Below are 25,661 nucleotides of genomic sequence, written 5' to 3'. Positions count from 1 at the left end.
CAGATAGAACATAAGAACATAAGAACATAAGAAATAGGAGCAGGAGTAGGCCATCTAGCCCTTCGAGCCTGCCCCGCCATTCAATAAGATCATGGCTGATCTGTCGTGGCTCAGTTCCACTTTCCCGCCCTCTCCCCATAACCCTTAATCCCCTCTCTTATCAAGAACCCATCAACCTGCTTCTTAAAAATATTTAGCGAGGCAGCCTCCACCACTTCAACGGGCAGAGAATTCCAGAGATTCACCACCCTAGTGCGACATGAACCCAAGATCCCTGTTGAGACCGTCCTCATGTGTGCGGAACTTGGCTATCAGTCTCTGTTCAGCGACTCTGCACTGTCGTGTGTCGTGAAGGCCGCCTTGGAGAATGCTTACCCGAAGGTCAGAGGCTGAATGCCCGTGACCACTGAAGTGTTCGCCAACAGGAAGGGCTCTTATTTTTAGCAGTTATTATAAGCAGTTATTGGGTTCCCTTCCTGTTGGCGAACACTTCAGTGGTCACGGGCATTCAGCCTCTGACCTTCGGGTAAGCATTCTCCAAGGCGGCCTTCACGACACACGACAGTGCAGAGTCGCTGAACAGAGACTGATAGCCAAGTTCCGCACACATGAGGACGGTCTCAACAGGGATCTTGGGTTCATGTCGCACTATCTGTAACCCCCGTGACTTGCCTGGGTTTGCAAAACCTCACTTACTGTACTGTCTGGAGACAATACACATCTCTTTAAACTGTGATCAGTGCTCCTTCCACTCACATTATCAGCCACTTCAGGTCTTGAACAGCAGGTTAGGTGTAAGGATTCGCATTCTAATCAGTAATCTCTAAACTGTCTGTGCTTTATATGCTCTGTCTGAGGCCAGAACTCTCCATTCACCTGACGAAGAGGCAGTCCCCTCGAAAGCTTGTGAGTATATTATCAAATAAATCGGTTGGACTAAAACCTGGTGTTGTCAGACTTTTTACTGTGTTTACGCCAGTCCAACGCCGGCATACCCACATCATGACCAGGAAATTGTCATAGATTGTCATTAAAATCCATCTGGCTTGCCCATGTCCTTTCAGGAAAGACATTTGACATCCTTACCTGATCTGGCTGACAAGTAACTCTCAACTTCCCACTGAAATAACCTATCAGTTAAGCACCTTCCCAGTGATGCCCATCCCTCATGAAATAATTTAAGTTTGTCTCTCATTATTTATCTACTCCAACCTAATGTAGTTCTAGATGCATTTATCCTTGCTGCCACTGCTTCTCTGTTGCCTTGATCTATTCCATACGGATCATCTGACCTTGTTTTTGAATCCATTGTGCAGCAATCCATCAAAATTTGGCTAAAGTTTAAATTATTATTTCTGCTGAGGGGGTAAGGGGCAAATGTTTGTGGGGGAGGGGGAAGAAGGAGTCTATTAATGTAGGGGAGTATGGGAGGGTGGTGGGAAGAAGGTGTTGATGATCGCTGGGGGGTAAGAAGGGGCTGATGTTTGTGGGGGAGGGTAGACTGGGCCGATGATTGTGAGTGAGAGGGGGGTTGGAGTGAGTGCTGGCTCAGATCGGGGGGGCGGGGAGGGGAGCACCTTAAGGCCTCAGTGGTGGGGTGGGGGGAAATTTATTGGAGCTGTGATTGGAGGGCCCTTCAAAGATAGCATGCTGATTTCTGTGCAGCCGGGTTTTGCTGACGTGTCTAGGTCCCTGCCCCTATGACGGCATGAGTTATGACGGCTTGATTTTTTTGGCAGTGAGTGTTACTTCAGTGCCACGTTGCACGAATACTGTACATGTGCCTGTCATGAACTCAGAACATCCTAAAATTCTTCACTACGACAGTTTTGTCTTTAACAAGTGGGAAACTTGTTATATTATTTGGTAATTATAGGCCAGTTAGTCTTTCTTCAGGGGTTGGTAAGTTAATGAAAAGGGTCCTGAGAGATAGGATTTATGACTATTTGGAAAGATGCAGTTTAATCCGGGATAGAGAGCATGGTTTCGTGAGAGGTACGTCCTGCCTCACAAATTTGATTGAATTCTTTGAGGAGGTAACTAAGTGTGTAGATGAAGGTAGAGCAGTTGATGTATACGTGGATTTTAGTAGGGCATTTGATAGGGTTCCCCATGTAGCTCATGAAGAAGGTAAGGAGGTGTGGGATAGAAGGAAATTTGGCCGATTGGATAAGTAACTGGCTGTCTCATAGAAAAGAGGGCGGTGGTGGAAGGCAAATTTTCAGACTACAGGCCAGTTACCAGCGGTGTACCACAGGGATCAGTGTGGGTCCTCTGCTATTGTGATTTTTATCAATGACTTGGAAGAGGGGGCTGAAGGATAGGTTAGTAAATTTGCTGATGACACCAAGATTGGTGGAGTAGTGGATGAGGTGGAGGGCTCTTGTGGGCTGCAAAGAGACATTGATAGGATGCAGAGCTGGGCTGAAAAGTGGCAGATGGAGTTTAACCCTGATAAGTGCGAGGTGATTCATTTTGGTCGGACAATCTTGAATGTGGATTACAGGGTCAATGGCAGGGTTCTGAGGAATGTGAAGGAACAGCGAGATCTTGGGGTTCATATCCATAGATCTCTGAAGGTTGCCACTCAAATGGATAGAGCCGTGAAGAAGGCTTATACTGTGTTAGCGTTTATTAACAGGGGATTTGAGTTTAAGAGCCATGGAGTTATGCTGCAACTATTACCAGACCTTGGTGAGACCACATTTGGAATATTATGTTCAGTTCCGGTCACCTCTCTATAAGAAGAATGTGGAAGCATTGGAGAGTGTGTAGAGGAGATTTACCAGAATGCTGCCTGCTTTGGAGAGTAGGTCTTATGAGGAAAAGTTGCAGGAGTTGGGGCTTTTCTCTTAAGAGTGGAAGAGGATGAGAAGCGACTTAATAGAGGTTTATAGGATGATGAGAGGGATAGATAGAGTGGATGTGCAGAGACTATTTCTTTGGGTGGATGTAGCTGTTCCAAGGGGGCATAACTATAAGGTTCATGGTGGGAGATATAGGAGGGATGTCCGAGGTAGATTCTTCACTGAGTGATTGGGGTGTGGAATACACTGCCTGCTGAGATAGTGGAGTCTGACACTTTAGGAACTTTTAAGCAGTTATTGGGTAGGCACATGGAGCACACCAGAATGATAGGGAGTGGGATAGCTTGATTTTGGGTTTGGACGTAGCTTGGCAAAACATTGAGGGCCGAAGGGCCTGCACTGTTCTATGTTTCTATGAAACCAGTGTGTTTCTCTCCAGAGAGACAGGTCAGTTTTCTCCCAGGTTCTACCACACACTGCCAAAAAAAAATCAAGGGGTCATGACTTATGCCGCCAGGGGCAGGGGCCCAAACATGCCAGCAAAACCCAACTGCACAGAGATCGACGTGTTATCCTTGAAGGGCTCCCCAGTTAGAGCTCCAACAAATTTCCCCCCACCCCACCTTTACAGGGGCATTATCAACAAAATTGGACACTGAAACATGTGAAGAGATATTAAAGAACATGACCAAACGTTTGGTCAATGAGGTAGGTTTTAAAGAGCAAATTAAAGAGGGAAGAGAAGTGAACAGGTTAAGGGAGAGAGTTCCAGACTTAGGGCCTTGGTAACGGAAGATTTGGTGAACAATAGTGGCACAATTATAATTATGAACAATCAAGAGGAGAGAACTAAAAGAACGTAGATATTTCAGAGAACTGAGGGTGGAGGAAATTGCATTGATAGGGAGAAGTCATGGAAGAATTTGAAAACAAGGATGAGCATTTTAAAATGAAGGTGTTGTTCATAGGTCAGTGGACAGAAGGGTAATGGGTGAACAGGATTTGGTGCAAGTTAGGACACTGGAAACAGGGTTTTGGATTGTGTCAAGTTTGCAGACGGAAGAAAGCGGGAGACTGGCCAGGAATGCATTGAACTAGTTAAGTCTAGAGGTAACAAAGGTAGTAAATCCAATAAAGTATCTTTTGAACTGTGTCCACTATCGTAAGAAACGCAGCTGCCAATTTGCATGTACAAGATCCAACAAATAGCAAAATACATGACAAGATCATCTGTTCTACATGTTGACTGAGGAATGTTGATCAGTACACCATGAGAATGTCTCTGTTCTTTGTAGTTGGATCCTCTACATCTGCTTGAGAGGGTAAATGGGACTTTGCTTCAACACCTCATCTGAAGGACAGTATCCCTAACTTCAGTAATACATAGATTACGTGCTCATGTTTCTAGATTTGGCCTCGAACACATGACCTTCTGACTCAGAGGTGAAAGTGCTGTTGTTGAGTCAAAACAGGCACCTAACAGTATGAATGAAATGAAGTAATCTAAACACAGGTTGCAAATCAACTCTCCAGAAATTTATTAGGCTCTTAATTTAAAGATAAACCTTGAATTAAACAAGAGCTGAAACCATAGAGAGGTTTTTGAGTAATAGTTTTGGTCTACTTACCTTTTTCTCAGGCTTTGATTTATCTTCAACTCTGTCTCCACAGCTTTAATACATGAGTTAGGTCTCCACTATTTTTTTAAAAAGCCCTGATTGAAATTCCCAGCATTTATTATGCCACAGTATAACATTTTTTAATTGGCCATTTGTGCACACAATCCTTCCTAGCCATGCGTAGACGTATGCCAAGGTTCCTTGTTCCATTCTTGCTCCCTTGAACTGAATGCTGACATGGTCTAATTTGCCCTTACTCCAGTCACAAATTACAGCCTGATTTCAAGGTCATTGTCTCCGCTGTCTCCATATTTTCCATTTGTACCAGCTTTAGCTCTCCTACTTCACACACCTTCATTATTGAGCTGAATGTTTTACACCATCTCATTCATCTCTGACTAGCTGCATATTAGCTGCCCTGTAACGGAAAGGGGTGAGAGGGTGATTGCACAGCTTTGTGTAATCCTACCTTTTAAATTGGAGGCAGTAAATACTCTGTCATGTCCAGGTACAGGTCTCGAGTTTGAATGATTGGCCAAAATACCTCCAGTGATGTAACAAAAACAGAAAATGCTGGAAAATCTCCCATGTCCGACAGTATCTGTGGAGTGAGAATAGATCTGGAGATGCCTGCATTGGACTGGGGTAAGCACAAGTAAGAAGTCTCACAACACCAGATTAAAGTCCAACAGGTTTATTTGGTTGCACAAGCTTTCGGAGCACTGGCCCTTCATCGGATGAGTGGGAGTTGTGTTCACAAACAGGGCAAATATAGACACAAACTCAATTTACGAGATAATGGTTGGAATGCGTGTCTTTACAGGTAATCAAGTCTCACAGGTAATCAAGTCTTACAGGTACAGACAATGTGAATGGAGAGAGGATTAAGCACAAGTTAAAGAGGTGTGTATTGTCTGCAGCCAGGACAGTTGGTGAGATTTTGCAAGCCCAGGCAAGTAGTGGGGGTTAGAGATAATGTGACATGAGCCCAAGATCCCGTTTGAGGTAATCCTCATATGTGCGGAACTTAGCTACCAGTTTCTGCTCAGCGATTCTGCATTGTTGTGAAGGCTGCCTTGGAGAACGCTTACTCAAAGATCGGAGGCTGAATGCCCATGACTGCTGAAGTGTTTCCCGCCAGGAAGAGAACGCTCTTGCCTGCCTGGTGATTGTTGAGCAGTGTTCGTTCATCTGTTGTCGGAGCTTCTGCATGATCTCCTCGATGTACCATGGGTCTGGGCACCTTTTCCTGCAGCGTATCAGGTAGACAATGTTGGCTGAGTTACCGTGTACCTGATGGATGATGTTCTCATGTGAGATGATGGCATCCGTGTCGATGACCCAACACATCTTGCAGAGGTTGCTGTGGCAGGGTTGTGTGGTGTCGTGGTCGCTATTCTCCTGAAGGCTGGGTAGTTTGCTGTGGACAATGGTTTGTTTGAGATTGTGAGGTTGTTTGAAGGCAAGAAGTGTCACAGGCATTCAGCCTCTGATCTTTGGATAAGTGTTCTCCAAGGCGGCCTTCACGAAACACGACAATGCAGAATCGTTCACATTGTCTGTATCATTAAGACTTCTTTACTTGTAAAGACTTGCATTCTGACCATTATCTTGGAAATTGAGTTTGTGTCTATATATGCCCTGTTTGTGAACACAATTCCCATTCACCTGATGAAGGGGCAATGCTCCGAAAGCTTGTGGTACCAGATAAACCTGTTGGATTTTAACCTGGTGTTGTGAGGCTTCTTACAGAGAGAATAAAGCTAATGTTTTGAATTTGGATGACCCTTCATCAGAGCTGACCTGGATGTATTGTACTTCATAAATTCCTCTTCTTACCTGAATTGTTTGGCACTTACGAAGCCCAAAAACAATGCCCATCCTTACCATGTCATTAGGAGTAACAGTCAAAGCCAGCAGTGGTGAAGTTTAATGAAGAAAAATCTTGGTGGTAATAAAAAACAAAGTGCTAAAAAAATGGAGAGCCACCCAACAAAACCAGTAAGCACATGGATCAAAAGATAACAAGAAACCCCAAACACCTGCTTTTACCCTATTTCAACAGGTGACCTCCAGGGACTTCCACAGCACAATGGATGGCTGAAGCTCATTCTTTGCGAGGTTCTAAATCTGGCAGGCAAACTTTTATCTATTAGATTTTACTGTTTGGAGTTGGTCTGCATAAGCTAGTATTGAGACATTATTCTTCACTGCTAAATTGCACCTTATAAAATCAGGCATGCAACAAATCGGCATGCCTCATTTTATGACCACCTGGTTTCCTGGGGCCTCTCAGAATTTACCCTATTAAGTATATCAATAAAGGAATGTGTGGGAGTCAGACAAAGACTTTGAGAGCCATATAGAAAGACGAGATGGGGAGCAAGAGATTTACAAATTGTGTTAGAAATAGTGAGAAAAATAAAATACTCGAGCATAAACCAAAAAGTATCAACAATGTAGTGGGAATAGCCTGTGGCATATTGAAGGCAAGAAAGTAGGACATAAAGCAAAGAACAGATGTCACTCAGGATGAAATGGCAGAAGTGAAGCAGAATTTCTTTGTACCTTGCTGAACTTGACAGAAAACTACTGTAATGCATAAAACCAGTTACTGTGATAATCATAGTCTGGTTATGATTATTCAAATTTCAAGCATTTTTATACTCAGGGTTGAAGTGTGGACTGGATGACTAGCAGCTGGTGACTGACATGTAAGCATTAGTTTTGAAGAAATAAGAGCTTTACACCTTTTGTTGGAACTTTTGTTTCTAACAAAAAAGAAGTTGCAATATTTGCATAAATTACCTTAACTTATCCACCTGTGTAAGTAGAGTGGATTCAATAGGGGTATTGCATGTGGAGCAGGTTGATAAATTACATGCCTGAAGTACTTCAGTTTCAAAGCGAGTTGGGGTTGGGTTAGGGCTGCCAAACAGAGTCAGGTTTGAGATTTCTCACAGGAGTCAAGTGAAGGTTGGGCACAAAAGTTGGATGTGGCGGTGTTTTCCAAAATCTGCTGTTGGTTCTGTCAATGCCATGCTGAAAGTTTGAAACCTTGTCCTTGCTTCATATGGCTTACTTATCTCTATATGAAGCAGGACTAAAAGAGCAATTAATTCAGTTTTCATATATTTTGACATTGACCACATCTGCATAATTTTCCCTGCATTTTCATTTTAACAAAGAAATATCAAGCATTTCTTAGGGATACAAGTTTCATAAATATATCATGGCATGAAAGTAAGACTTTGTAGTAGCAGTAAAATTGTAAGGAATATTAATGATTGTTTTCTACGAATCTTACCAATTGCCAGTTTAAGTTTAATGGAAGGAGGTAATTAAGGCCCAAGAAGTTTTCAGTATTTTTCCAAATGTGGCCTTTAAAACGGGTTTAATTTTGAAAAGAAGGTGAATCTTTCATTTATTTTGTAATTTGATGCTGTAAGAATGTATTCTTCCACTTTGAGTTAAAAAGCACATGTTCATTGTGTTTTTCTAGCTCTCAAATGAAGCAGCAAAAGAGCAGCAGCAACTAAAGTCCATGTTGCGATGGCGAAGGCTTCAAGATGAACTTCAGAACTCTGAAGAAGAATTGCAAGTGCTGAGGTGAGTACAGCTACATTGCACATTAGTGATGGTGCCAAATGATTAGGTATCTTGTTGTCTTAGAAAATGATTTGAAATTTATAGAATAATAATGAAAAGCACGGATTTAAATTCAACAGATTGCACCTTTGGATATTTGAATTAAACTGATTTTGCATGTGTGGTCATTAATTAAGTGCCTATTGTGGAATGTATCACTTCCAATTTTAAGTTGAGCTTTTTTCAGGACTGGAAAAATATGTATCTGCTCCATTTATGTACATGTTCCTGGAGTACTTGATATATCAGTTTGGCTAAGCCAAACTCTCGTTGGATCCCAATTTAAAAGAAGATCCCTGTGTTCTAAGGTTTAAGCCCTAGGGAAACTCATAACACAGTCAATTTTTAATTGCATTTGGTTGCTAAAATTTGTTTCTTTTTTGCTTGAACTAGTTTGTCTTTTTGTACAATAAGTCCATTTGTTTTCCACCCGCAACCTCCCCTCCCTCAACCAGTTTCTTGAAATGTTTAATTATCCATAGAAGTGTAATGCATTTACAACACAAGAAAGTCATTCAGACCACTGCGCCTATGCCAGTTCTTTGCTAAACCAATCCAAAATTAAACCACTGCTGCATGCTCTCCCCACAATCCTGTATCATCATCCTTTGTTTCAATATTTATCCATTCATTATCTTTCCCTTTAATTTTTGTCTCATCTCATACTGTGGCAAAACATTCCATGCTGCAAAAACTCTGTACATTAAGAAATTTCTTCCAACTACTTTCTCACCCTCTTAGTAATTACTTTAAGTTCACAGAATCACTAATTACAGAATGGTTACTGCACAGGAGGCTAAATGGCCCATCATTGACTTTCTGAAGAAGCAACTATCTTGTGCCAGTTTCTGGCCTTCTCCCTATAACCAGCATCATTAGCTCCACTGTCATGGGAAATTGTCTGCCTTATTCACTACATCAAATTCACAGAATTTAAAAACCTCTATTAACTCTGTTGCACTGTGGAAATGGTCCCAAATATCTTGAGTTTCTCATACCTGATATCATTCTGGTGAAACTATTCTATATGATCTGTATGGCTTTAGTCCTTTCTATAATGGGCATTTAAAACTGTATAATGTTGTTGAACTATAGTCTTGAACAAATGTAACATAATTCTTTGCTATTGCATTCTCTAGTTCTATTTATAAAGCCCCAATTTATTAGTCTTTTTATTGCTTTGATACCTGCACTCACTTGGAATTATGGGTTTAAACCCATAGGTGTCACTGTTTATTAACATCATTCAGCATCTTTTTGTACCTATATTTCCCCCACCCTATGCCCCAAACGATTTTACCTTGATATGCCATCAGAATCCTTGCTATACCACCAGTATACACATTAGGTTAACCTGTCCCTAATTTCCTGAAATCCTTAAGTCCTCTTCACCATTTTTGGTCAACAACACATTTTGAGATTGTGCTTCCCTGTGTCCAAATCTAAATCCTCAGTACATACTGACAACAATACTAGTCGTGGGATATACCATTTCCAACCTTTTCTGAATCTGAGCAACATCTATTTAGTCTAACTCCTTTCTTGTAAAGAATCAAATTTCTATTAATGTTATTACATTTCCTCTTATAACATATGTCAGAAATTTTGTAGAAGACTTTTCTGACACACCTTACCTAGTACTTTCTGAAAATTCAATAGACATTGTGTCTATCTATCTAATTAGTCACTTTTTTAAAAAAAAAGTTAATTTAACAATCTTTCTTGCTATTATCGCTTTAACGCATGCATTTCTGAACAGTGTAATTTCAGATTAGCAGGTTTACTTTTACCTATGCACATAACAAATGTTTGCCACGTTAGTGCTTCTTCCTGGTGACAGTGTGCTATAGACATGTTCAATTTAATCTTGTGCTGCTACAACACACTTCCTCAATGGTACCAATATAAATGGAATTGCTGCATACTCTGGTTCTGCTGAATAGCATTGTAATGCAAATGCAGATTGTGGATGTCTCCATACTTAGTATTTTCTGCAATAGTTTGCTTATATCCATCTTTAATGTTTATTCATGTCTAGTAACCATTCTTTTGAAATACCCGAGGTTTGGATTCCTGCCCTTAAAAACTGTAGGACGATGATCTAACTTTGCTGGATAACACTTTCCTACTCCCCCTGTACCGTGAACACTTGCTGCTTTTCCATTAAACTCTGTGCTTCAAACAATACAGTTGGCTCAACCTCAGGATCCAGATTCCTTTGGTGCATATACCTGTGGGGCTGTTTTGGAGGTTTAGTATGAAGTACAGTGTATGATATGAGATGCAAGCATTTACTGGTTCCTTGGTCCCCAGATTAGCTTTCCTTTTTCTTATTAATTCATGGGATGTGGGCGATACTGGCTGGATAATAATTTATTGCCCATCCCCAAGATTTAAGAGTCAATCACATTGTTGTGGCTCTAGAGTCACTTGTAGGCCAGACCAGGTAAGGGTGACAGATTTCCTTCTCTAAAGGACGCTAGTGAACCAGATGGGTTTTTCTGACAATCAACAGTGGCTTCATGGTCATCACTAGACTTTTAGTTCCAGATTTTTATTGAATTCAAATTTCACCATCTGCTGTGGTGGGATTTGAATCCAGGTCCCCAGAGCATTACTCTGGATACTGGATTGCTATTCCAGTGACAATACCATTAGGCCACTACCTCCTCTAAACACACCTTGAGAAAGAGCATATGTTCTGATGGTACTTCAATAAGAACTTGTCAAATGTAACTCTTCACTGACATGAAAAGGTTCTTTAGAGTTGTCTTTGATGCCAGTGAATAGCATGAGGAAAGGAACAACAGAAATTTAGTACTCTCCCCATCCCCTATTTCTTTAGTGGCCCCTGTGTTTGATTTATTTTGTTGTTTCCTCAAAGATGATTAAGGGATAGAGATTAGGGTTTTTTTTTCATTCTTGGTCATTCCTGGCCTTACAAAAAGGGGAGGATGAATGCTTTATATTCCTGGAGTGTAATGCATTCAGCAAAGTTGGGGAAGGAAAGGAGAATGAGGCATAGTGATTTCATGATGCATGAAATTATTACAGTATCAGAAAGAAAAAATATTCTGGATTTCCCTTTGATGTAGTTTCCCTTTTAAAGCTTGAAAAGACTGCAGCTCTGGTGTGAAGTCTTTGTCGTGCTCTGATTGACAGTTTCAGAGCAGATCAAACAGTTCAACGTTGAAACAATCCAATAAGCCTCAAGTATTTGCTTTTGTTCTTAACCGCAATGTTGATAAACATGCTTATTATTAACTACAATGCTTACAAACAGGCTTTATCTTCGATCTGAAGACCTTGGCTGAGGTTTTTTTCCATGCAGAGGTCTCTTCACTGATGCTGAAGTAGTGTGCTTTCACTGGGGGATGTTTTCAGTCCTAGAAAAGGCTGGTACCAATCCCTTGTCACTATGACTTGTCACCTATGCAGCCAAGGTTGGGAGGAGTGCAATTGTCTCTGTGTTGAGAGATTGGGGTGCTCCCTTGGCCAGCAGTGGGTTGCCAGGTCTGTGCTGGGGGAGGAAGGGGGGTCTTGCCTTTCAACACTGAGATCGGCACACCCTTTGAGAATTGGTACCCTGCCCCGATCTCTCTAAAGCTGGGCTGGCTGGCATGTTTTGCGCTATGCATATTTTTAGATACTAAAGGTGGGTGAAAATGATCTGACAGGTGTTGCTAATTTGGTAAGAAGTCTCACAACACTAGGTTAAAGTCCAACAGGTTTATTTGATCGTAAGTGCTGCAAGCTTTCGGAATGCTGTTCCTTCATCAGGTGAGTAGAAAGTTCTGATCAGAAATAGGGCATATAAAGGCACACACAGTTTACAGAATACTGATTAGAATGAGAGTTTTACAGCTAATCTGCTATTTAAGTCTTAAAGGTACAGACAATGTGAGTGGAGATAGCATTAAGCATAGGTTAAAGAGATGTGTATTGTCTCCAGATAGGACAATAAGTGAGGTGTTGCAAGTTCAGGCAAGTCATGGGGGTTACAGATAGTGTGATATGAACCCAAGATCCCAGTTGAGGTCGTTCTCATGTGTGCGGAACTTGGCTATCAGTCTCTGCTCAGCGACTCTGCGCTGTCATATGTCGTGAAGGCTGTCTTGGAGAACATTTACCTGAAGATCAGTGGCCGAATGCCCGTGACCACTGAAGTGTTCCCCAACAGGAAGAGAACAGTCTTGCCTGGTGATTGTCAAGCAGTACTCGTTCATCCATTGCCATGGCGTCTGCATGGTCTCCCCAATGTACCTTGCTTCGGGACATCCTTTCCTGCAGCGTATCAGGTAGACAATATTGGCCGAGTTGCAAGAGTATGTGCTGTGTACCTGGTGGATGGTGTTCTCACATGAGATGATGTCATCCGTGTAGATGATCTGGCATGTCTTGCAGAGGTTGCTGTGGCAGGGTTGTGTGGTGTTGTGGTCACTGTTCTCCTGAAGGCTGGGTAGTTTGCTGCGGATAATAGTCTGTTTGAGGTTGTGTGATTGTTTGAAGGCAATAAGTGGGGGTGTGGGAATGGCCCTGGCGAGATGTTCATCTTCATCAATGACATGTTGAAGACTCCGGAGAAGATGTTGTAGCTTCTCCGGTCTGGGGAAGTACTGGATGACGAAGGGTACTGTGTCCACCACGTCCCGTGTTTGTCTTCTGAGGAGGTCGGTGTGGTTTTTTGCTGTGGCGCATCAGCACTGTCGATTGCTAAGTCGAGTGCCAGATCCTGTTCTTATGAGGGCGTCTTTCAGCGTCTGGATATGTCTGTTGCAATCCTCCTCATCTGAGCAGATCCTGCGTATACAGATGGCTTGTCTGTAGTGGGTGTCTTCTTTAATGTGTTTAGGGTGGAAGCTGGAGAAGAGGAGCATCGTGAGGTTATCTGTGGGATGGCGGTACAGTGAGGTTCTGACGTTACCGTCCTTGATGGAGATGCGTGTGTCCAAGAATGCAACCAATTCCAGAGAATAGTCCATGGTGAGTCTGATGGTGGGATGGAACTTGTTGATGTCATCATAAAGTTGTTTCAGTGATTGTTCCCCATGAGTCCAAAGGAAGAAAATGTCATTGATTATATCTAGTGTATAGCATCGGTTGAAGGTCCTGTGTGGTGAAGAAGTGTTGTTTGAGCCTGTGCATGAAGATGTTGGCATATTGAGGTGTGAATTTGGTCCCCATTGCTGTTCTGTGTGTCTGGATGAAGAACTGGTTGTTGAAAATGAAAACGTTGTGGTCCAGGATGAAGCGGATGAGTTATAAAATTGCATCTGGAAATGGCAGTTGTTGGAGTTGAGTACTGAGGCAGTTGCAGCAATGCCATCGTCGTGGGGGTATTGCTAATACCATTGAGAAACTGGTTTTCCCCCTGGCAGCAGCACTAACACAGAATTGACGGGCTAAATGATGGCCTCTTGTGCTGCACTATTCCATGATTCTAATGAGCTCATCCTAAAAAGTTGCTGTAGCTTTGCATTAGCACCTAATCATTTGTTACATGATTTACCATTAGTCTCCCAGAATCACTGTGAATACATGTGATATAATCTTTCTGACGTCTTGTAGATCTCTGATAGAGCATTGATAGCTTACTATATTTTGTGATACTTTTGTGGAACTCTTTTAATGTTACAGGCCGAACAAAGAAAGTACAGGTGAGGTGAGTGATTCTGGGGCAACAATTGTCAAACATGGCCTAAATCCAGGAAAAACCTTTATGCAAGTCCATTATTTAAAGGTAAGAACTTTATTTTGTATAAAAAAGAATTCTGCTCAGCCATCCTAATGGTGCCGCCTTGGATATATTCCATTGGCATTGACTGAAATCATTAACACCAAGTGTTCCTCCTTCAGATAAGGGACCAAAATGGTAAGAGTGAACCGTATTTCTTCTTGACTACCTGCTCCACCTGCATTGCCATTTGTGACCTGTGTACCTGTACACCCAGATCCCTTTGCCTATCAATACTTGTAAGGGCTCTGCCATTTACCGTATATTTCCTATCTGTATTAGACCTTCCAAAATGCATTACCTCACATTTGTCTGGATTAAACTCCATCTGCCATCTCTCCGCCCAAGTCTCCAACTGATCTATATCTTGCTGTCTCCTCTGATGGTCCTCATTGCTATCTGCAAATCCACCAACCTTTGTGTCGTCCGCAAACTCTCTAATCAACCCAGTTACATTTTCCTCCAAATCATTTATATATATTGCAAACAGCCAAGGTCCCAGCACTGATCCTTGAGGAACACCACTTGTAAGAAGTCCTGGGGTAAACACCCTCCATTCAGAAATGCAATCAATTGCAATGTTGCTACCAATTGCTTGTGTCCAACAATGAAGCATTTATGCTGCTCATACATGACATATGGGATATTTTGGAATAAACCACAACTGTTTGTCTTCTATATGAGAAAGTGTTCTATTACATTTCAGCCTAGGAGAGAAATTTTGATCTAATATATTACTATGCAGAAATTTATGTCAGTTCACATATCATTGAAGAGTTTGGCACAATTCTGTCATCTTTGATCAATATTTTGTTGTATTTGCTTATCATTCTGTCTTGTCTATTTGCTGCTTCTTGTACTTATTGCTGTAAGAAGGGGCTGCCATAATCGGGTTATGTCAAACTGAAATATTATAGTCTAATTGGTTTTTGTGAGAAAAATCAAATGCCGGATTCGATTATTTTGCATCACTTGGAGAACTGTTTTTATTAAAACACGTATTTGCATCAGTACATCCATGGATCTAATTGCATTACTTTAATGTATATGTATCACAGTGTTATTGGATAGTTGTCATGTGACAATGAAGAGGCTCTTGGTAAATCCTTAGATGCTCCTCAGAATTATTTTCATTGTGAATCTTTTCACAAATTGCTGCTTCTAAATGCTGGATTTAGTGAAATGTAGAATTCATGCACTTTATATTATCAGGAGAAATTGGATTAAAGTAGATGTAAATTTGGCTCGTGTCATCAAAGGCACAGTGCTAAGTGGGTGCGAATTATATTTTTTAAGAAAGAAAAATGTAATTGTTTAGTTCTTTCAGTGAAACGATATAAGGAAAGATAGCAAGCATTAAAATCATGGTGGGATTCAGTTTGATGTGTTGAAATTTTTTTTGATAATAGATATATGTACTGCATGTAATGAAGTTATTGTCATTATTCATGTGTCATGGTTAAGATTTTATTTAATCCTGTGATCATTTTTGTTCACAGGGTTATTTTTTTCTTCATTATCTTGAGAACAGAGTTGGACAAAAAGCATTTCTAAAGTTTTTCAGGCTATTTGTGGAGCGATTTCATGGACAACTGATACTTTCTCAGGTGAATTATTTTGAGAACTGTTTGTTTATATATGTCTTTTGCTGCAGCCCAATAATGTAAGTGTGAGACATGCAATGACTAATCACTAAAGCACATAAATAACCGTTGCATTAACAAAAAGTAGTGTTTATGCTTTACCTTGAGAAAAGTGTTTAGCTTGTGGTCAATTCATTTTTCATGAGGCTTTAACCAAAACTGTGGTCTTGAATGGAGAGTCTGAGCATATTACCCTAAGAAATAGGAACAGGAGAAGACCATGCAGCCCTTTGCGCTTACTCCATAATTTAATCAGGTAATGGCTAATCTAACACTCACTAAGTACACTTTTCCAGCTTATCTCTGTAACCCTTAATTCCCCTACTGATTAAAAACCTATCGATCTCAGCCTTGAAAATGTTCAAGGATTTGGCGTCCACAGCTTCCTGCAGTAAAGAATTCCAAAAATTCACCGCTCAGAAGAAAAATGGTTCTTCAGATTCGTCTTAATTGAGTAACCCCTTATTCTGTGACTATGTCCTCTGGTCCACTACTTGAGTGGAAATATCCTCCCAACATTTACCCTGTCTAACCCCCAAAGAGTATTGAATTAATACATATATATTTCAGTGTTTATATAAAGTGTGAAGCTCAAATGAGCTCTTATTAAACATGCTGAGTAAACTGCTAACATTAGTTAAAAATGTAGCTTTTCTTCTTGTAGTACAAGCTGTTAGATTGTAATTCCTTTTTGTCACAGTTTTTATTATTTCAAAATTAGGATTTTCTGCATATGTTTATGGCGAATTTTTCAGAACTAAGAAGGTATGTAGAAAATTAATTTTGTTTTACCCAGTTAAAACATAATTTCAGGACAAGGCAATGGGAAGGGAACAAATCATAATTGAGTGACAGAAAGAAGTCCTACAATCATTGTAATGCCTTTTTTGTCAATATATTGTTTAGTAAACAACAAATTAATCTATTCCAATAATAAAATAATTTTCATGGACCTTGTTTGATTTATTTGTATTTTCATAAATTCATAGAATGGTACAACACAGAAGGAGGCTGTATGACCCATCATGCCTCTCCTAGCTGTTTGGAAAAAAAAATCAGTTTAGTCTCACCCTGCTGTTACTCCCTATTGCCCTGTGATTTTTTTTTTCCCCTTCAAGCATCTGTCTAATTTCCTTTTGAAAATTGTGGGTTTTTTCCATTACCCTTTCTGGCAGTACATTTCAGATCATTATAATTTGCAATGTAAAACATTTTTTTCATGTTGTCTCAGTTTCTTTTGTTAATTAACTTTTAGATCTGAGTCCTTCTCCTTGTTAATTCTACTGAAATCCCAGTTTCTCTAGTCTGTCCACGAAGCTGAAATCTTTGATCTCTGGTAACGTTCCTCTCAACCTCCGCTGTACCTTCTCTAATCTTGACATTTTTTCTATAATGAGGTGTCCAAAATTGGCCACAGTACTCCAGCTGGGGCCTAAAATGTGTTTTATAAAGGTTTAGCACAATTTTCTTGTTTTTGTACACTCTGCCTCCATTCACAAAGCCAATATTCCTGTATGCCTTTGAACAACTTTCTCAACTTGTCCTGTCACTTTCAAAGACTTGTGAACCTAGATCCCAAGGTCTCACTCTTTCTGTATCCCCTTTAAAATTGTTTTATTTCATTTATATTGCCTCATCTCATTCTTTCTACCAAAATGAATCACTTCACCCTTCTCTGCATTAAATTTCATCTGCATATTTGACAGTTTATGCTGTCTTGATGTCTGTTATTATCCTTCTCAGTGTCTACTACATTCTTGAATTATATGTCATTTAACTTTGAAATTTTGTCTTGTATTCCCAAATCCAGGCCTTTAATATATATCAATAGGAACTGTGGTCCAATGCATCCTCTATTTTATTTGCTTTGAGTAGACAGGTAATTTAATTGCATGGCCCCTTTCATTTTTTCCCATGGCTGTGCACACACAATGACTTAAAAGAACCAACTTATGATTGGCTTGTGCCAGAATTCTGGGTTGCAGTGCAGCTGCATGGCTGTGCACCTTAGAGGGAACATTGATTATGGTCTCAACATCAACCTCTGAGGGATAGAATTGTATATTTCTCTCCGAACTGATAAGCAACCATTCAACACCATTTTGTTTTCTGTCCCTTAGCTAATTTTGAAGACCTATAGCCACTCTTCCATTAAACTGCATGGGCTTCAATTTTGTTAACAAGTCTGTATGTAACTTATAAAACGTCTTTTGAAAGTACATATTCACAATACTCTTATCACCCACTACACAACTTCATTAAAGAACTCAGTCATGTTAATCCAATATGATTTGTCTTCAACAGACATAGCTTTCATTTGAACCCATATTTAACCAAGCAGCAATTTTGCTCTTCCCAAGATTGTTGTCTCTGTGTTCCCCCAGTGATGATGTTAGGCTGAGAAGCCGGATTTATCTCTCTTGAATAGGGGTGGAACATTTGAAATCTTCCTGTCCTTGTAGTATAATGAGTATGTTAAACTAAGCCCTACTAAGGGATAACTGTAACAGTCTGTGATGTCATGGAAGGAAGTTACGTACGCTTGTGATCTGAGACTTGAGGAAAGTAAATATGGTTAGAATTAGAGTAGGGTGTTCTCGTAACTGTAAAGAGGTTACAATACAGTAAGAGTGTTTTGCAGCCAACAGTCTTGAAGAATTTATTCAAACTAGAATTCTCTGGCACCCTGCCATAGTCAAGTAGGATTGGAAGATTGTGGAAAAGTCTTCTGCAATTTCCACCCTTGCTTCCTATAAGAATGCATCCCATCCAGCCTACATGACTTTTTTACTTCTGAGTGTTGCCAACTTTTAAAGTACTCTTTATTTTTGGTCCCACCCTTCCTCTTATTACCTTTTTACTATGTATGTTTCTGAAAGATTTTTGTATTCTATTTAATGTTACCCAGCAAAGTACAGGATTCTCTGTTTGATAGTAAGTTCCTTTTTCAGTTTTCCTCTGTATTTTTTGTATTCCACATTGTTCTCTATAGAATTATGAATCTTAGATTTATCATATGACTACTTTATTTTTTTAAATTCCTATATCTTTAGTCATCCAGAATGCTCAAGTTTTGGATGCCATTCCTTTACCCATTTTAGGAGTGGATCTTGTCTGTACCTGAACTGGCATCTTCTGGCATTGCTCCTTTACTATTTGACCTGCCATCTCTGATACCAGTCCACAAGGTGCAGTTCCCTTTCAATTCAAAATTAACCCTTTCATAGTTGAGTATTTTCACATTTGATTTTTTTTAACATCCTTTTCCAGAAATATTCTACATCTAATATTGTAATAGTTTTAAGTTTATTCATTACTGTCACAAATATGCTTACAGTAACATTGCAATGATGTTACTGTGAAAATCTCCTAGTCGCCACAGTCCAGTGCCTGCTCAGTTACACTGAGAGAGAATTTAGCATGGCCAATGCACCTAACCAGCATGTCTTTCGGATTGTGGGAGGAAACTGGAACACCCGGAGGAAACCCACGCTGACATGGGGAGAATGTGCAGACTCCACATAGACAGTGGCACAAGCTGGGAATCGAACCTGGGTCCCTGGTGCTATGAGGCAGCAATGCTAACCATTGTACACCGTGCCACCCTGGTGTTTCTCAAATGCTCTCGCTCTGAAATGTAAATATAAACAGAAAGTACTGGAAAAACTTTTCTTTGAACTGGAAACACGTTCCAATTAGTTCACCTACTCCCCAGAATTAGATCCAGCACTGCTTCCTTCCAAATTAGGCTGAAAAGTCTTTGATCAATCAAGTTCTCTTGTTTAAAAAAAAATTCAGGAATTTCTCCCACTTTTTAAACAAAAATCATAGTTGACATTTTACAGTATTTCTCTTTTTGCTTCATTCACCATAGTCAAGGATTGTCCGTCGAAGCTATTTATCAAAACTGGCTGGATGTAGCAGGATTACCAAAGGTAATTTCTCTTTTGCACCTACTAATGTGAGTTGTATCTAAACTGCTTGTATTTAGATGCATAAATGCATGTGTCGGTGTTTACAAAGATTGAGTGCAAATTAATTCATTGAAAATGTATTCATATAAAATCTGTGGAATGTTAATTTAAATGCAACATGTTTGCTACTTTAGGATTTATAAAAACAATCCATACGTTAGTCAAATTAATAAATAATTATGGATGAGCTAATACATAGTGCACAATAAAGGATATTAAAACACTGGAGAAAGTGCAGAAATGATTGTTAAAATGTTATCAGAATTAAGCGATTGCAGTCATAAGGCTGAAACTCTTCTCTGGAAAGAAACTTAGAGTAGACTTTTAAAGAATTCAAGGACTCATTAAAATAGTTAAGGAATTTGGTAAGTTGGATGTGGGGAAACTATTTCAACTTGTGCCCAAGACCATAAATACATATGCATAAATATAAAATAAACATTAACATAAATAAATAATGAAGGAGGAATCTTTTTACATAGGAAGCGATGAGAATGGGGACCTTACTGCCAGTGGCTGAGGCAGCTAGCATTGGTGCATTTTTGAGGAGGCTTGATGCATATGTGAAGGAGAAGGGAATTGATGGAAATGAAGTGGGATAAGAGGTAATTAGAACATAAGAAATAGGAGCAGGAGTTGGCCAACTAGCCCCTCGAGCCTGCCCCGCCATTCAACAAGATCATGGCTGATCTGAAGTGGATCAGTTCCACTTTCCCGCTTTCTCCTCATAACCCTTAATTCCCTTGTCTATCAGAAACCTATCTACCCGTGTCTTAAATACATTCAGCGAGATAGCCTCCACCACTTCAATGGGCAGAGAATTCCAGAGACTCACCACCCTTTGAGTGAAGAGGTTCCTCCTCAACTCTGATCTAAACCGCACCCCCCCCCCCCCCCTTATTTTGAGGCTGTGCCCTCTAGTTCTGCTATCCTTTCTAAGTGGGAAGAAGAATCTCTCTACCTCTACCCTATCTAGCCCCTTCATTATCTTATATGTCTCTAAGATCCCCCCTCAGCCTTCTAAACTCCAACGAGTACAGACCCAGTCTATTCAATCTCTCCTCATAGGCTAACCCCCTCATCCCTAGTATCAGCCTCGTGAACCTTCTCTGCACTCCCTCCAAGGCCAATATATCCTTTCGCAAATGCAGCGACCAAAACTGCACACAGTACTCCAGTTGCGGCCTCACCAGTGCCCTGTACAGCCACAGCAAGACCTCCTTGCTTTTATGTTCTATCCCCCTCGCTATAAAGGCTAACATTCCATTCGCCTTCTTGATCACCTGCTGCACCTGCAGACTGGGTTTTTATGATTCGTGCACAAGGATCCCCAGGTCCCTCTGCACTGTAGCATGCTGCAGCTTTTCACCCTTTAAATAATAATCCCTCCTACTATTATTTCTACCAAGGTGGATAACCTCACATTTGCTAACGTTATACTCCATCTGCCAGGTCCTCGCCCACTCACTCAGCCTATCCAGATCTCTCTGCAGACTTTCCGCGCCTTCCACGCAATTTGCTTTTCCACTCAATTTGCTTTTCCACTCATCTTCGTGTCTCGGGTATCTTTGAGTTATCGTGGATAACTCGGGACATTGAGGCCCTGGTCAAGAAGAAGAAAGAGGCACATGACGTGCATAGGCAGCTGGGATCAAGTGAATCCCTCGAAGAGTGTAGGGGGTGTAGGAGTAGAGTTAAGAGAGAAATCAGGAGGGCAAAAAGGGGACGTGAGATTGTTTTGGCAGATAAGGCAAAGGAGAATCCAAAGAGCTTCTACAAATACATAAAGGGCAAAAGAGTAACAAGGGAGACAGTAGGGCCTCTTAAGGATCAACAAAGTCATCTATGTGAGGATCCACAAGAGGTGGGTGAGATCCTAAATGAATATGTCTCATCAGTATTTACTGTTGAGAATAGCATGGATGTTAGAGAACTTGGAGAAATAAATAGTGATGTCTTGAGGAATGTACATATTACAGAAAAGGAAGTCTTAAAGTGCTTCAAGGTAGATAAACCCCCGGGACCTGATGAAGTGTATCCCAGGACATTGTGGGAGGCTAGGGAGGAAATTGCGGGTCCCCTACCTGAGATATTTGAATCATCGATAGTCACGGGTGAGTTGCTTGAAGATTGGAAAGTGGCAAATGTTGTGCCTTTCTTTAAAAAGGACTGCAGGGAGAAGCCTGGGAACTACAGGCCAGTGAGCCTCATATCTGTGATAGATAAATTGTTCGAAGGTATTTTGAGAGACAGGATCTACATGAATTTAGAGACGCAAGAACCGATTAGGGATAGTCGGCATGGCTTCATGAGTGAAAAATCATGTTTCACAAATTTGATTGAGCTTTTTGAAGGGGTAACCAAGAAGGTAGGTGAAGGCAGTGCGGTTGATGTTGTCTACATGGACTTTAGCAAGGCCTTGACAAAGTACCGCATGGTAGGTTGTTGCGTAAGGTTAAATCTCATGGGATCCAGTGTGAGGTATCCAAATGGATACAAAAGTGGCTTCTTGACAGAAGCTAAAGGGTGGTTGTAGAGGGTTGTTTTTCAAACTGGAGGCCTGTGACCAGCGGTGTGCCTCAGGGATCAGTGCTGGGTCCACTGTCATGTATATTAATGATTTGGATGAAAGTATCGGAGGCATGTTAGTAAGTTTGCAGATGACACTAAGATTGGTGGCATAGTGGACAGTAAAGAAAGTTATCTCCAATTGCAATGGGTTCTTGATCAATTGGGCCAGTGGGCTGATTAATTTGGACAAATGCGAGGTGATGCATTTTGGTAGACTGAACCAGGGCAGAACTTACTCAGTTAATGGTAGGGTGTTGGAGAGAGTTACAGAACAAAGAGATCTAGTGGGAAATGTTCCTAGCTCCTTAAAAGTGGAGTCACAGGTGTACAGAGTGGTGAAGAAGGCATTCGACATACTTGGTTAGAACATTGAATTTAGGAGTTGGAATGTCTTGTTGAAATTGTACAATACATTGATAAGGCCACACTTGGAATACTGTGTGCAATTCTGGTCATTCTATTATAGAAAAGATATTAAACTAGAAAGAGTGCAGAAAAGATTTACTAGGATGCTACCAGGACTTGATGGATTGAGTTATAAGGAGAGGCTGGATAGGCTGGGACTTTTTTCTCTGGAGTGTAGGAGGCTGAGGGGTGATCTTATGGAGGTCTATACAATAATGAGGGGCACAGATCAGCTAGATAGTCAATATCTTTTCCAAAGGTAGGGGAGTCTAAAACTAGAGGGTATACATTTAAGGTGAAAGGGGAGAGATACAAAAGTGTCCAGAGGGGCAATTTTTTCACACACAGAGTGGTGACTGTCTGGAACAAGCTGCCAGAGATAGTAGTTGAGGCGGGTACGATTTTGTCTTTTAAAAAGCATTTACATAGTTATATGGGTATGATGGGTAAAGAGGGATATGGGCCAAATGCGGGCAATTGGGATTAGCTTAGGGGTTTTAAAAAAAGAAAGGGTAGCATGGACAAGTTGGGTCGAAGGGCCTGTTTCTATGCTGTAAATCTCTGTCTCTAAGTGGGTGTTGTTCGGGAAAAGGGATGTCTTTTGCGTTCAGGGAACGTGGGTATATTTTGGGAACAAGAGGGTAATTTCATCTGCCATTTGGCCATCCATTCCGCCAGCCTGTCTATGCCGCCTTGAAGTCTATTGGCAACCTCATCACAGCTCACAATACTTCCAAATTTTGTGTCACCTACAAATTTTGAAATTATGCCCCGTACATCCAAATATAGGTCATAAATATATTAAAGAAAAGTGGTCAGAGCACCAATCCATGGGAAGAACCCCATTGTATACCTTCCATCAGTCGGGAAAACAACCGTCACTCTCTTTTGTGTCACTCGGGCAATTTTCTTGCCAGTATTCTTTTATTCCATGTTCTTCAACTTTGCTGACAAGCCTATTATGACACTTTATCAAACAACTCTGCAAATCCATCTGCATCACTGCCTTTATTAACTTTCTTTGTTATCTTATCAAAAAACTGAATCTGGTTGGTTAAACACAGTTTGCTAATTATAGACAGCATTTTATTTGCGGTGGTGTTTCTTTCCATTCTCTCACTATTACACCTGGATTGATCCTTGGCCACCTTGTATTTCCCATCTACATGCTGTCGCTCAATGACTTGATTTGAATGCCCAACATCAGTTTTCATCAATGACAACACCTTGTTTTATCTCTCCACCACCTCTTTTGAGTCTTCACTTTGTTAATCCAACATTTAGTACTGGATGAGCAGAAATTTCGTCCGACTAAGACTGGGACCTTCTGGTCCCAATGAAAGTCAGCGGATCTTTCAGCTGGCTTGCCGCATCTCCCGCAGCAGGTCTTGCCACTGCAGGACAGAGAAGATTGAAGGCATTGGCTGGAATTTTACTGTCCCATCTGCCATGAATTTGGAGCGGGTGAGGGATGCAACACAGAAAAGTGAGTTGACCTCGGGTAGAACTTTACAGTTTTGAATGAGTGAGACTGTAAAATCCCGCCCATTGTCTTTGGTCCACACCCCAATCACCATTGCCTAGCAACCAACTCCACCCCTCCTCCTGGCAACTGTCTGAGACCATACCACATTGTCAAACTTGACCTTGCAATGAGACTCCCATCTGCATCGTAATAAAGTCCATTATTGCCACTGAAATAACACCACCAACTTTGTGCTGTCTCAGCATAGTCGCTGCTGAAACTCTCATTCCTACTTTAATTTCACTGAACCCTTGGCTGGTTTCCCACATGCTATAATCCCTTAACTTGAGGTTATCTAAAACTCTGTTGTCCCTGTCCTTCCTTGCACCAAGTCTTGTTCACCTGTTATCCCTGTGCTCAATGGCTGACATTGGCTCTTAGACAATCAATATCTTGATTTTAAAACTCTCTTCCTTGTTTTATAACTGTAATTTCTTCCACACTCAAAACTCTGAGCTTTCTATACTCCGCAATTCTGGCCTTGTGCATTCGTAATTATAGCTGCTCCACCATTGGTAGCTGTGACTTTTTCAGCATAGGGCTGAGCTTTGGAATTACATAAGAAATAGGGGCAGGAGTAGGCCATATAGCCCCTTGAGCCTGCCCTGCCATTAAATAAGATCATGGCTGATCTGATAGTGGTTCAGTTCCACTTACCTGCCTGCTCCCCATAACCCTTAATTCCTTTATTGGTCAAAAGTCTATCTATCTGTGACTTAAACACATTTAATGAGGTAGCCTCCACTGCTTCAATGGGCAGAGAATTCCAAAGATTCGCTACCCTCTGGGAGAAGAAGTTCCTCCTCAACTCTGTTCTAAATTGACTCCCTCTTATTTTGAGTTTGTGCCTTCTAGTTTTTGTTTCCATTCTAAGTGGAAATAATCTGTCTGTTTCTACCCTGTCAAGCCCCTTCATTATCTTATATGTCTGTATAAGATCTCTCCTCAGCCTTCTAAACTCCAATGAGTACAGGCCTAGTCTACTCAATCTCTCCTCATAAACTAACCCCCTCATCTCCGGAATCAACCTGGTGAACCTTCTCTGCACTCCCTCCAAAGCTAATATATCCTTTCTCAAATAAGGGGACACAGTACTCTAGGTGCGGCCTCACCAGTATCTTGTACAATTGCAGCAAGACCTCCCTGCTTTTATACTCCATCCCTCTTGCGAGGAAGGCCAACATTCCATTTGCCTTCTCGATCACCTGCTGCACCTGCAGACTGAGTTTTTGTGATTCATGCACAAGGACCCCTAGGTCCCTCTGCACAGTAGCATGGTGTAATTTTTAAATAATAATCCATTTTACTATTATTCCTTCCAAAGTGGATAACCTCATACTTGTCAACGTTATACTCCATCTGCCAGATCCTTGCCCATTCACTTAGCCTATCCAAATCTCTGTGCAGACTTTTTGTGCCCTCCATGCAATTTGCTTTCCCATTCATCTTTGTGTCATCCGCAAATTTTGTTACCCTACACTCGGTCCCCTCCTCCACATCGTCTACGTATATGGTAAACAGTTGAGGCCCCAGCATTGATCCCTGCGGCACACCACTAGTCAACTGCCAACCGGAAAAGCAGCCATTTATTCCAATTCTCTGCTTCCTGTTAGATAGCCAATCCTCAATCCACGCTAACACTTTACCCCCCACTCCGTATACCTTAATCTTCTGCAGCAACCTTTTGTGAGGCACATATTGAATGCCTTCTGGAAACCTAAAAACACTATATCCA

General features: G+C 41.0%; 1 protein-coding gene across 9 annotated transcripts in view; it reads left to right on the top strand.

Annotated features, from left to right (window-relative positions):
* Positions 1–25,661, top strand: part of aopep (aminopeptidase O (putative)) — a 362,002-nt gene that overhangs the window by 103,280 nt on the left and 233,061 nt on the right. For all 9 annotated transcript variants that reach the window (XR_013886678.1, XR_013886677.1, XR_013886676.1 and 6 more), the window contains exons 7-11: positions 7,929–8,035; positions 13,712–13,814; positions 15,308–15,415; positions 16,173–16,216; positions 19,326–19,386. Coding sequence is in view for 5 of the 9 variants with exons in the window: in XM_080188799.1 (XP_080044925.1) it covers positions 7,929–8,035; positions 13,712–13,814; positions 15,308–15,415; positions 16,173–16,216; positions 19,326–19,386 (423 nt within the window). In the remaining 4 variants the exon portion in view is untranslated. The remainder of the gene's footprint in view (positions 1–7,928; positions 8,036–13,711; positions 13,815–15,307; positions 15,416–16,172; positions 16,217–19,325; positions 19,387–25,661) is intronic.

The sequence above is a fragment of the Carcharhinus amblyrhynchos genome, chromosome 5, assembly GCF_965287045.1.
Source record: "Carcharhinus amblyrhynchos chromosome 5, sCarAmb.v2.hapA, whole genome shotgun sequence".
Lineage (NCBI taxonomy): Eukaryota > Metazoa > Chordata > Chondrichthyes > Carcharhiniformes > Carcharhinidae > Carcharhinus > Carcharhinus amblyrhynchos.
Note: the sequence above shows the minus strand (reverse complement) of the source record. Positions and strands in the feature narration are given on the sequence as shown.